Source organism: Lolium rigidum, chromosome 1 (assembly GCF_022539505.1).
Source record: "Lolium rigidum isolate FL_2022 chromosome 1, APGP_CSIRO_Lrig_0.1, whole genome shotgun sequence".
NCBI classification, from domain to species: Eukaryota; Viridiplantae; Streptophyta; class Magnoliopsida; order Poales; family Poaceae; genus Lolium; species Lolium rigidum.
Window position 1 is genome coordinate 133,980,684 of NC_061508.1, and position 12,816 is coordinate 133,993,499.

At 44.5% G+C, this 12,816-nt stretch overlaps 1 protein-coding gene across 1 annotated transcript; it reads right to left on the minus strand.

The window, feature by feature from the left end:
* Nucleotides 1-5,735: 5,735 nt before the first annotated feature.
* LOC124651836 (replication protein A 70 kDa DNA-binding subunit-like) lies at nucleotides 5,736-7,335 on the minus strand. Its single transcript, XM_047190869.1, has 8 exons — nucleotides 7,312-7,335; nucleotides 7,081-7,224; nucleotides 6,727-7,000; nucleotides 6,518-6,620; nucleotides 6,291-6,421; nucleotides 6,122-6,203; nucleotides 5,862-6,017; nucleotides 5,736-5,763 (listed from the first exon to the last, which is right to left on the minus strand). The coding sequence occupies exons 1-8, from the start codon at nucleotides 7,333-7,335 to the stop codon at nucleotides 5,736-5,738; spliced, it is 942 nt and encodes a 313-aa protein (XP_047046825.1).
* Between the last annotated feature and the right edge of the window lie 5,481 nt (nucleotides 7,336-12,816).

The window sequence follows — 12,816 nt, forward strand, 5'->3', positions numbered from 1 at the left end:
ATCACAGTAGACGGGTGGCATGCGAGGGCCTGGTAACGATCGGTGAAGTCATATATCGTGGAGTTGAAGGGAAGGCGGCCGAGCTCCGCAGTTGACGCTCGCGGAGCGACGGCCCGAAACGAAAGAGGTATAGCTCGTGGAAGTGCTCCCAATGGGGCATGCCGCCCTCGTCCTGCTCGAAGGAGTAGTACAACGTCTATGCGGGCTTCCGGAGGTGATAGGAGGCGAGTCAGGTCCGATCCGACACGAGGGTGCGCTGCCCGCGGAAGAACTGGTCGCACTGGTTAAGTCGGTCGTACCATACACCGGCGGGGGCGACGCCCAGAACAATCAACCTAATAGCGGAGATAGCGATGTTGGGAAGCGGACCTGCTGGGCGATGGCGTCAGCAGACGATGGCACTCGAGCTGCTCGGTTGGGGTGAGCCGACGGAAGGTCCACGTCGCGGTCGGGGCGGTGGTTCCCTGATCGGGCACGAGCGCGGGGTGGGGGTGACCTAGTAGGCTAGTGGGTCCCTCGGTCCGGAGTCGCCTGTTGCAACCTCTGGGCGTGAAGCTCGTAGGTGCGGGCGTAGTGTATAGTCGTCTGGAGGTCCTAGGGGCCTTGAAGCTCCACGTCCTACTCGAAGGAGTAGTTCGACATCTGTGCGACGCTCCGGAGGTGATAGGAGGCGAGTTAGGTGCAATCCGACAGGAGGGTACGTTGCCCGCGAAAGAATTGGTCACACTGGTTAAGTCGATCGTAGTGTACACGGGCGGGTGCGACGCCCAGAACAATCAACTTGATAGCGGAGATAGCGACGTTGGTAAGCGGACCTGCTGAGCTGGGGTGCCTCCCGGAGTTAGGGTTATGGTTAGGGTTAGGGTTAGGGTTAGGGTGCAGACGATGGCGACCGACGCATAGGAGGAAATCTACATGTTGACGGCAGCCGCAGTGGAGGCTAGCGGGGCGGAGGGGTGAGGCGGTAGCATGGTGATGGACAACGATGTGGCGTTGGTGGGCGACGATGAAGACATGATCGAACAAGAGTAATACGATAAAAAGGTGTTAGAAGCTATGGTTCTACCGGGTATAGGATCGAGGTTGTAGGGGAAAGAGGACATTTTGTGCGGAAGAGGTCATCATCGGTGGCGGTCGGGCGTCATTGTGCACGAGGAGGGAGGTGACGCATGGAGAGGAGACAGGCTAGTGTTTAGGGTTCCGACTCCTTTGCTTATTATTTAATTTTGCACGTAAGTTTACAGCTATTTATATAATATGAAAATAAGATAATGTGGGCTAAGCCCTTAACTGAACTTGCCCGTTGGACCTCTTCTGGGTATAAGTGACCCCGGGCATGACAGCGCACATCTAAATTCTGCGTTGCTGTTATTTTGTTTGGTTCATCCTAAGTTCTTCGTACTAACTTTTTTTTCTAAAACTTAAGAAATCGTATTGTCATTTTCTCAAATGCTTTTCCTACTATCTATGGATACAACAAACTACCCACCTATAATTGATGTACTTGTAAGCATTATTGATTTGTATAAATGCCAATGTAGCATATTTCAGCTTATTCAAGTGCATGACAAAACAATCATCCACGCGCAATACGACCGCTCATCAAAAGGTAGTGTACATTAACCAGGGTTGAACAATCACCATCGGAAGTACAGTAGGAAAAACATAGGCAAGCCAAGTCTTTTTTAATAGACATAGATATGTTTTCATAACATGGACGCTGCAGCGGTAGACCAGGAACTTACAAAGTCATTTTCCTGACAGAAGCATGGAACGTAGCGTGGAGGACATATTTACAGTACTAATAATAAGAGCAGAGGAGTGCTGAACCAAGGATTGACACAGCTCTCTTTGCTGGACAGACGTAGAACAGGAGGAAGCAAACTGCATAGGTAACTAACTGGGAACCGAACGAACCAAAAGCATGCACGTAGAGCTGATGAAACCGAAGAGTAGCAGCAGCATTCAGCTGGGGTGCAGAAGAGAACTGCTGCACCAGGTAACTGGTTCATAGGACATAACCAGTACAAAAGGAGGGACATAATCCTTAAGCCCCATATAGACAAACATTGGTGACGATGCAGGTACGGACAGCCCCCGTCACCTAGAGGCAGTACGTCTGAAAATGAAGCAGACAGATGGTAAACAGAACAAATTAATGTACAGGTAGTTATCTTAGGGAACAATAATGTTTCATACATTTACACAATTCAGTAATCTAGTATGTTATAAAGTGGACATCAAAGCTATCCATGCACAACCATTTAGATTCTCCTATATGGTCAAGGCAGTGCATAACAAAGAAGCTAGATGGTAATCTAGCACGTTATAAAGTGCAGATCAAAACTATCTGCACGCAGGCATTTTATGTTATCCTATATGATGAAGCTAATACATGATGAAGAAGGTAGACATTACTTGACTGTAAGTGGACATATGTTTACAGTAGTCTGACAACATCCTAGTAACTGTACTCTGACAATTAAAACTACAGCTTAATGTCCGCGAAATTAAGCAGTGACAAACTGGAAGTGATAGCCAAGAAGCAAAACAACAAACCTAAACAAGAATATGTATTTGTGCTGTCAATAGATGGTACACACAAAATATGCAGATAATTAACCAGAAATCTAATAGCATAGTCGGTGATGAATCATCGAAAGAAGTCGGAGAGAGTAAGGGATTGAAGGAAATCAACCAAAGAAGTAGATGCAGAGCAATTCTAAGGGTTATACCTGTTTACAGATTAGGCCTTCTTCTTCTTGCCTAGTCCATCCGCTGGACCTCGTGGCTTACGTCTACAGCAATGGCAAAAAAATTCTACTCAACATAGGTCAAGAAAACTCTTGAGATGTGTAAATACAATGTCTTAGTTCACATGAAAATTGCATGTTGATATATAACATTGTTATTTCTTTGAAGCATCTGATTGGTTTCTCACTTTATTATGGTAAGGGATTAAGCCTGTTTTTTTAGATTATGCATAGAATATTTGTTCCATCAACTTGTTCATCCAGATGCATGTTTTTTTAGATTATGCATAGAATCTGAAATCTAAAAAGATAACACATTATAATACTATACGGACATATGCATTGTTATTGGGTGATCTTTTTCTCTTAAAAGCTCGCTCATGTCCTGTTGGACATCATCTATGCAATCTTTCGATACATTCTCTGTACTTGACAGTAACCAGAAAATCATCATTTAGTAGTATGTACTGTACAAAATCACGACCCTTCAATAGAACCAATTCTAAAACAAAAGAAGATGTGAGGTACCAATGTAAGAAATATAAGCGCGAACAAAAATACCGAATGTAGCTGAGTGAATGTAGACAAAACTAAAACCAAGAGCCTCAGAAAGTAACCACACGATGACAAGGCACTCTCTGTCTATAACTAATGAATGAACATTAGAAGGTATAGTGAATGAAAGACAAACTTGATTGTTGTTTTATCGGTGGAAGAAGTAGCGGACTGAGCAGGCGGAGAATCTGGTTTATCAAGCACAGGCAGACCAAGCTGACATGTAGGAAAGAGAACGTAAGGAATTAGAAACCTAATAGGAAAACATGAAGATAAATCGGTAAAATATACATCACCCCACCTCTTCAGAAGGAGGAGGCAGATTCTGCACGGTTTCCAGGGGCAGTTCAGCTACAGATTCCAGGAACAGGGCTCTCTTGACCTGTGACGCAGTCTCTTTTTTGCCAACACTGCAGAGAGCACATGTGGATATTAGCCAAGCAACTGAAGGAACATGTATGCAACTGAAGTAACACATTAAATTTGTGAACACACCTAGGTTCAGGAGGTTTCGTGACCGACGGTGGTGTGTGCACTTGTATTTCAGAGCCACCCTATTTATATAACACAACATAAGAAGGTGGATATGGCTAAACACGAAAATATAAGCAGTGAAGAGAAAGAAAGGAAGTAACTCATTAGTCTGCATTTTGATTTAGTTTCATGTCAGCTGTAGGTATAGCACGCAGATCCTATTTTAGTTCAATAACAAATTTGGGTTTACCATAATATTTTGGTAAACCTGGATTTCAGGTTTTACATTAGTTTTTCCCTAAAAAAAGAAAATGGATAATATAACCCAAGCTAATCTATCGAAAGTTCAAACAGAGGCAGGTATGGTAAGTTAGGATAGTTTGCAACAGTAAGAAATGAAGGAATTGATTAGTTACCAAATGAAGGTACTAAAACAGGCAAAAAAATTAAGTCCTTGTTTGTGATTGTCAGGATAAATAAATGAGCAATCACGAATGGAAGAACAACGAAAGCAAAGAGAACGGATGAAGTAAATCATTAGTTTGCATTTTTATTCACTTTCAAGTGAGGTGTAGCTATATCACCCAGATCTTATTTTAGGTCAGTAACAGATGTGAGTTCAAAGGGTTTACAATAATAGTTTGGGTAACCTAGGTTTCAGGCTTTACATTAGTCTTTTTTGGGAAAAAAAAGGTAGATAACATAACCCAAGCTAAGCTACTGAGAGTTCAAACAGAGGTAGACATGATAAGTTGCTTCTGTAATAGCCCTTCCTATTTGTAACTGCTAGGGCTACCTTTTTAAAATTGTTTTATTATCATCTACCGCATGGAAAGAGCACAAACTGATATCTTGAAGTCACTCATCTGAGGTGAGGACATGCAATCTATGCTTTTGTTGCCATTATGTTGTGTTTTATTTGCCTTCTCTAAATGCAAAGTACTTGGGTTTTGAGCGTAAATATGTTCCTGTTATTTGATAGCAGGTAAATAGTGTTGGTGGTTTTCCAGTAAAACATTGACTTAGTATCTTTGCTGATATTTTAAGAATAGAGAAGATAAGGCTTCACTTGATCAATTTAAGTTATATATAGTTTCTGCTATTTGGCCTAGGGTCGCGATAATTGCTGCTACATTGTATCTTTGTATCAGTAATGCATGGTAAGGTTTCTTAAGCTTGTACCATTACCCATTTAAACGTCCACTGTAAGGGTTAGGAGGGACTAAATACTCACCGTAGAAGTAGGCATGTTGGAAGAAGCAAGAGCACCTAGGGTATCAGTGCCAGCAGATCCAGAGTTGTCAGCGGAGAGGAGACCCTGAACCAAATCCTCACCAACAGGACTTAATCCGCTTGTACCAGTAGAGGTGGAAGGCGAAGCTAGAGCCAAACCAGGCCTACGACCAAGAGCAGCAGAGCGAGGCTGCTTCCCATGCTGCAGTTCGACCCTATGAACTTGATAGGATGGCTTGGGTGGTGCATCTGCGTCGAAGCTTTTGGTCGTTACAGAAACAACAAACCGGTACTTCCTGGAGACGACGGAAGCAAACTCCCTGGGTGTTGATTGGTCCGTACGTGCAAACTGGATGGCATCCTCCACGGACATAGCAGCAGGAACTTTTGAGCGCATGATGGCCAGGGCTGTTTTGCCAATCAGATTCCTAGCAGCACTGTCAAAGAACACCAGCTCAACCTCTTCGGTACCATCAGAGGCGATATAACAAAGCCGATACCTAAAGAAACAAACCGAGTCAAGCAAGAAAACATGAACGAAGATAGGAGAAGAAGAACAACATGCAAAGTTAGGTAACCACCTAGGTCCTCCACCAGAGCCAGAGCCTCCGCTGCAGTCCTTGGTAGAGCATCTGTATCCATCACCAGAACGGACCGTTCCTTTATTACAACCTGCGCAAGCATGGAACCACCAACGTTCCCCAGGGCTGAGCTTCGAGATCACAGCAGTACAGTAGAATTTGGTTTTCTGGAAGGAACACAGCAGCAAGCACATCTATTAATTAGAAGATGCGATAATCACAGTATATCGGCGCAGATAGTAGTAAGCACATTTCATGTAAGTACAACATAGCAGCATAAGCAGGTACCTTGTTCTGCCAGATATCAAGGTTAACCAGCTCTTTCACAGTCTTCGTCTCAAGGTCAACCTGAGCACTAATTTCAGCAACTGTTTGTCCCGGAAGAGAAATACTGCGGACGACGGGAAGCTTATCCTGTAACCTGCAAAACCAAAGCAGGTGGAAGACAATGATTAGTAACATAGAACAGGGAGCAGCAAAGGTATAGGTAATTAACCACAGCGGTAACGGAAGCCAGGTACTCACTGTGCACAGAGCGCAGTGATCTCAGGCAGGTCCTCATTGATGTACCAACGGCATGGAGCTCCACCGCTTAACCCCTTACGACCTGCGGACATAGAAAGCGGAGAATGCCTAAGAAGTAGAGCGCAGTAAATGGTAGTGTAGGTTCCCTACAGTTTTTTGAGATCCTAACCTTCGAAAGGTTTAACCAAAGTACCAACAAATATTGCAACAACCGGTTTCTCCTTAGCAATCTGAAGCACCTCTTCAGAATCAAAAGCAACCGCTCGGGCTCCCCAAAGGACCAGGGTAGTTTCGAAGCCACTACAAGCAGAAGCGGGAATGAGCAAATACTTCACTCAAAGGAGAGGTACCAATAAGCAGGCTCAAAACAAGAGAACATGACAGTAACACAATTACCTCAGATCACTTAAATATATAACCCTCTTGATAGATGGTGCAACACGGCTTGCACTGTGGAATTGAGAGATTGGAGAAACTCCGGTGATGATACCAACCACATCTGCACGCAATGAGTGCCAACGAAAGTAAGAAACCATACGAGTAGCGTACGTAGCATCGGACTGAAAGGAATAGTGAAAGTGACCAGAGGCGACAACGAAAATAACCTATGAAAGATTCAGGGCTATCAGTTGGATTTGGAAGCTCATCAAGCGGTGTCAAAGCATAAGCACAGAGTGGATAATCCATGATATTGGCGTCCAACTCCGTGACGGTTGTGTATCTGCCAAACCTAATCATGGCATCACCTTCCACCGGGCTGTAGAAGTTTTTCATTTTGGTAACCAGAAACCTCTTAAGCTCATAGATCTTGCCTTCCTTGATTTTTTCAATGAACTGGTCAACTAAGGTCGAAGCGATCTCCCCATACATGCAAGTTCCCTAACAGAAAAGTAGTCACAAGTGAATAAGGAGCAACAGGATAAGTAGGACAATAGGAAAAGGAGAAGACAGGTCAATACCTCTGTATCGTGGAAGACAATATCGGTGTGCTTGATGGGACCAACATCTGTTCCACCACGATGCTGCCAGAGGCGGGAGACGTAGACATGGACTGTCCAGTCAAGGTTACCGATGATAAGCTCACTCAGCGGGTTAATCGGCATCTGGACACAACAAAAAAGAGATGGATTAGATGAAGTAGCGAACACAGGGGAGGAGGCAACAAAAAATACCACAGAGAAGAAAGGTACCCCAAAAAGGTCGAACGACACCATACTAACAGGATAACCACTTAATACATGATAGAGGAAGCCAGCTTTCGTGTATAGAAAAATGTATGAAAAGGTATAATATATACAGACAAAAGACATGATTTTATTTCTGAGTTGAACAAACAGATCAAAAGACCTTACGGTACACAGGAAATATAGGACAAGGTAAAGTATGTACAGGCAGAAGGCAGAATTTTATTTCACAGCTAAACAAACAGATCAAAAGACCTCAGGATACATAGGAAATATAAGACAAGGCATAATATTTACAGGCAAAAGACATGGTTTTATTTCCGAGCTAAACTAACAGATTGAAAGACCTCATGATACACCACATTCTTTGTTTGGGACCCACAAGTCCCATCTTCATTTACTATCAATATTTTCAGGGATTGCCTTGAGGTAACACGGGATACGGCCACATACAATTGACCATGTGAAAACACTGGTGTTTTTAGGTACAGGCCAACAGAATTCAGGGTCTGCCCCTGGCTTTTATTTATAGTCATAGCATAGGACACACGGATAGGGAACTGCCGGCGAGTAAGGAAGAAAGGCCATTTAGTTTTTTTTGCTGTTAACTCGATCCTTGGAATGTACACCACATCTCCCACATGCGAACCTGTAATGATGACAGCCTTGATCACACGATCAGCAAGCTCAAGTATAATAAGCCTTGTGCCATTGCACAGTCCAGTGGACTGGCTCAAGTTTCTAAGTAACATAATAGGCGCACCCTCTTTTAGAAACAACTTATGGACAGGGAAGTTAGGAACATCAATCGCATTCAAGACCTCAGGAGGATAAAACAAGTCATTTTCATTGGCCGTTCCAGCAGGAGAAGATTTAGAGTCTGAACTCAAATATTCTCGACCTTTAGTAGGAAGCATGTCCAAAACACGGATATTAATTGTCTCAGCCAACTCATTCGTGGGAGCAAGTACAGCTCTTTGGCGCAAGTATGAAGAATCTTGGAAGTTGGAAGCAAAATCTGTGTAAACAGCAGAAATAATAGCCGTGATGTGGTCACCCTCGGTTTCAATCAAAAGATCAGGCGGAATATCTACCAGGTTAGAATCAGCCCCATCAGCACGCGGCACTACCGGTAATTTGCCCTCACCAAGGTCAAGAACCCAATTACTAAACAACGAAATTTCCTGCTGGAGCGCAACACTTGCTCCTGGCACAGCTAGGCGCATGTTTTCGGTAAGATGCAGGACAGTAACAGAATGCCAGAGGACAGAATTTGTAACCGTGGCAGCAATGACCTGTGGTCGAGTGCCGCCTTCAATAACAGGAAGTATCTGCCTAAGATCCCCACCCAGAACCACCACAATACCACCAAAAGGTAAATCAGCGAGCGCAGGATCATCTATAGACAAGACGTCACGCAAACTCCTGTCGAGCGCCTCAAAACACAAACGATTCGTCATGAGCGCTTCATCCCAAATAATGAGAGAGGTGTTTCTCAAAAGATCAGCCAAATGTGTGCTTCTTTTAATTTCACAAACAGATGTCTTGTCGATGTTAAGAGGAATTTTAAAACGCGAATGAGCGGTTCGACCACCAGGCAACAAGAGAGCGGCAACACCCGAAGACGCAACAGTGAGAACAATCCGTTTCTGGCCACGAAGATAAGACACAATCGCATTCCACAAGAAGGTTTTCCCGGTCCCACCAAACCCAGAAACAAAGAAAAACCCAGGCTCTTGGTCAAGAACGGAAGAAACGATTTTTTTGTAGGCGGAGAGCTGATCAGCATTGAGCCTGCCAACCAGGACCTCTGCCTCTCGTGCGAGAGCACCAGAATCATATGCCATTTCTTCCTGTATGAGTCGGTTCCCATGGAAAGCGCCCTCGTACGTTGTTCTAGGGGGTAAGTTGAAGTCAGCTATCCGAGCACCATTTTTGAGGAACACGGATTCAAGTTCAGAGAGAAGCATGTCTCTAAGTTGACCAACTGGAACTTCGTACTTAGGATCTTGCCGCGCTAGCCTAATGCCATACTGCAAATCATCGGCAAGATCAACCCAGTACCGCTCAAAAAAATTTCTCTCGCTCTTTACCCCACAGTACAAAAGCATAATGACAAACAACTGGCGCAGCCGCGCCCCAAAACCCCAAAGAACAGCCTCGTCAAAAGCATGGTACCACTCGGTATCATCACCGAGCAGACCCCGAGCAGCACAAGCTTCTTTGAAGAAAAGATAGGTCGTGCCTTGGTATGTTTTAAGATCCGCATAAGAAGTTGCCCCTTTAACAATCATAAGCAGCATACGCAAGTAATAAAGTTCACCAACATTAGGCTGTACATAGTAAATACGACCTATCTTCTCGCCCCCTCCTCTCTGGTGCCAAGATCTCTGTTCCGAATCCCAAGTCCATTCAGTTGGGAAATCACAATATGTTAGAGACCGGGCTTCTGGAAACTGATCGTTAGCAACAAACCATTCAGTTAATTTGGTTTTCCTTAAAAAATCGCTGTCACTAATTTTAGTAAGGTCTGCATCATCATCAAACCTGATAGTGTTCATATCAGGTAAATGCACGGGTAACCTCTCGACAGCTGGAGTGTGGCCATGTACGGTAAAGCCATAGATACGCCAGAAAGCGCCGTACTCGCAAATGTACCTAGCCTCTAAATACTCACGGACTTCATTAACCTGGGGACGACCATCGGGACCTATCGGAACACCTTTGCCTCTAATCCTTTCTAAATACACCTTCGAGAAGTCTGGGCCCTTTGTAACATACTTGAACAGGTATTTCATTACCTGAGTTTTGTTGCACCACTCAACATTCATATGGCCCTGGTATTTTTTTAGCATGGCTAGGTTATAAGGCACAACCCACCGGTTATCAAGCCATTTCCCATTTTTAAACACACGACGACCATTGTCCCGACGCATATAAAGGGCAAAACCATCTTTATCAAGTATAGTTTCCTGCTGGAACTCTTTCGGGAAGTGCTTAGAACATTTTCCATCTTTCATGCAAACACACTTGTCGTTTAGATCTCCACAGGGACCATGCATCATGAACTCAGAAACCAGAATGAAGCCAAGAGGATCCTCATTGGGATCTGGAATTTCAGCAGAAACAAACGAATCAATGAACGCCATACTCACCTCAGTGTCGTTCCTCTTCAGCCAGATGAGGATGTGTGCGTGCGGGAGTCCTCGCTTTTGGAACTCGACAGTGTGAAGAACTGCAAAGGAAGACAATTGTTAGATACCCGCTCAATAAAGAGGACAGAAAGAATAAGCAGATAAATTGTAAACCAGAACACAAAAACACTACCAGCCTCTACGGGGCCGTACGCTCGCCCTGATCTGATATCATCAAGGTACTCGTTAAGCTTCATATTGTATACTCTAACAACAATATCAGCCCTATCTGAAGGCCTCTGCCCAGGCTGAAGCAAAAGAGCTTCAGTGATCTCAGGCCATTTGGGATTACATGTAAATGTAGAAAAAAGATCAGGAGCACCATAAACACGCGCAATGGCAAGAGCATCTTGAAAATTTTCCTGAAAATAACGACGACCACCAGTGTGGCTAGAAGGCAGAATAACAGATTTCCCAACATCGCAACCATCCACAAAACCCTGGCCAACAGCATCAGTAATACCCTGAACGTGTTCACTCCTAAGTTTTTTTTGATTATTAAGTATGAACCACAAGCGACACTCATCTATGCTAGCCCGTGCATCAACAACAGCCTGAGAAGACAGTAAACCATAACACAAATAAGGATTCGTCTGGGCCAAACGGTAGTGGGACACGAAACAGTAATAGTCCTGCATCGTAAGCGTGCCACGAGTCCCTTTTCTAGCCGTGTCAGTAGGAAGGTAAGGAATGTCAAGGTGGAAACCTCTCTCGGCGAAAGGGAAGAGCAGCGGATACTGCAAAGACATGAAAGCAGGGTGCAAACAAGAAATCCTCTTTAAACCTTCTCTCCTGTTGTCAATAACAATATCACGGGTAGGCGCCTCGAGATCTAGTGGACCAACAACCAACGCTGCCAGGTGATTTGTCGATGGCAAACTATACTGAGGGCTATCGCCTTCTGATGGAGCTACCAAACGAATTGCCACATGTTCATCTTCATTGCCCTTGATACGTTCGCTAGCCATCCTAAATTTTTTCACCAGGTCGTTGCACTCATTAAGCATTTCTGTTAAACCGGTAACAATAGCCTTGTCTAAGTCCTTGCTTTTGTCGTTGTCTGGGTTGACCGCATTAATTCTATTGCTGACCTCATTGGTGGTGTCATATATGTATAATTCAGCAAACTTAGGCGGATCTCTACCACCAACGGAATGAGCCGTATCATTTTTCCGAGGCAAAAGAGAACCTATTCGGTGGCAGACAGCACCTTGGATTTTAAAAATGTTTGGGCCACGTGACTTGTTGATAGAACGATCAATGGTTGCACCCATGGAGGTGAAAGAAAACAGACAGTTGTATTGCCGAACTTTGGTGACGAAACGCTTGGCAGGGGGGTCACCGTCAAAACGGAGGAGGTTATCCAGGAAAGGAGGAGGTTTCTTAAAAGGTGGGATGTAAACTTTCCCACCCTTGCAGCAAAGATTATAGTCGACCCGTCGTAGAGAAACAGAGGACGTCGTTTTAACGCGTTCCGCCCACCAAAAAGCCGCACCGCAATGTCGGCACTGGTACTCAGGAGCACCCTGGTACGACCGTCCTGCATAAGAAGCTACGGGAAAAGAAGGCAACAAACAATCATTTAGCAACAGCCCAACAGAGGGAAGACCCACGGCACCTAAAATCTGATGGTAACAGTCATAGACCTAGTACCTTTAATGCTCTCAGCAAGCTGACCCGGAAAACCCCCCCAATCACCATCTACTGGATCTTGCATAGCATGCTCTATGGCAAAGAAGGCAAGACCAGGGGAAAAAATGTTTAGCAGCGGGTAGAGAAAACTAAAGAACCTAACATAGCAAGGCAAAGGCAACACCTTCAAAGTTAGTACGCCGCAGATGAAGCAGTACCCTTCTTCTCTTACGATAAAACCTAGTGACCTCACGATCGAGGAAAGGAAGCCAACCATCTCCTAATTGGCAGCAAAGCAGAACCGATGTGAAAAAGAAGATACGTAAACCCAATATGAAAACAAAGAACACAAAAACTTGCTGGGACAACATACTTTTCCTCTTGTAAGGCGACTCGTCAGCTGGTGGGCGAGGAACCCAGTGAGGAATTATCCAAGTAGGAGGTTTTTTGGGCGGCATGGCATCAACAGCAAGAGAAGGACGCGAAGGGGCAACACATGGCAGGACTGAACCAGCGATACAGCAGACAACAATAAGACAACAAACAGAGAAACCTGAAAGTATAGGTAGCAAAGAGGAGAACAGCAAGTACAAAAAGGGAAATCCGGAGAACTATCCAACCAGGGGTGTAAACAGAAGTTTGGCTGGAAAGAGTATGTGCACATAACACAAATAAGAGGAAAGGG

Excerpts from the sequence above, each read along its gene's own strand:
- LOC124651836 (XM_047190869.1), bottom strand. The coding sequence starts at position 7,335 with ATGGTGTCGTTCGACCTTTTTGGG. Across the intron at positions 7,225-7,311 it reads TGTCGTTCGACCTTTTTGGG|ATGCCGATTAACCCGCTGAG; the intron begins GTACCTTTCTTC and ends TGTTGTGTCCAG. Across the intron at positions 7,001-7,080 it reads TTGTCTTCCACGATACAGAG|GGAACTTGCATGTATGGGGA; the intron begins GTATTGACCTGT and ends CTTTTCTGTTAG.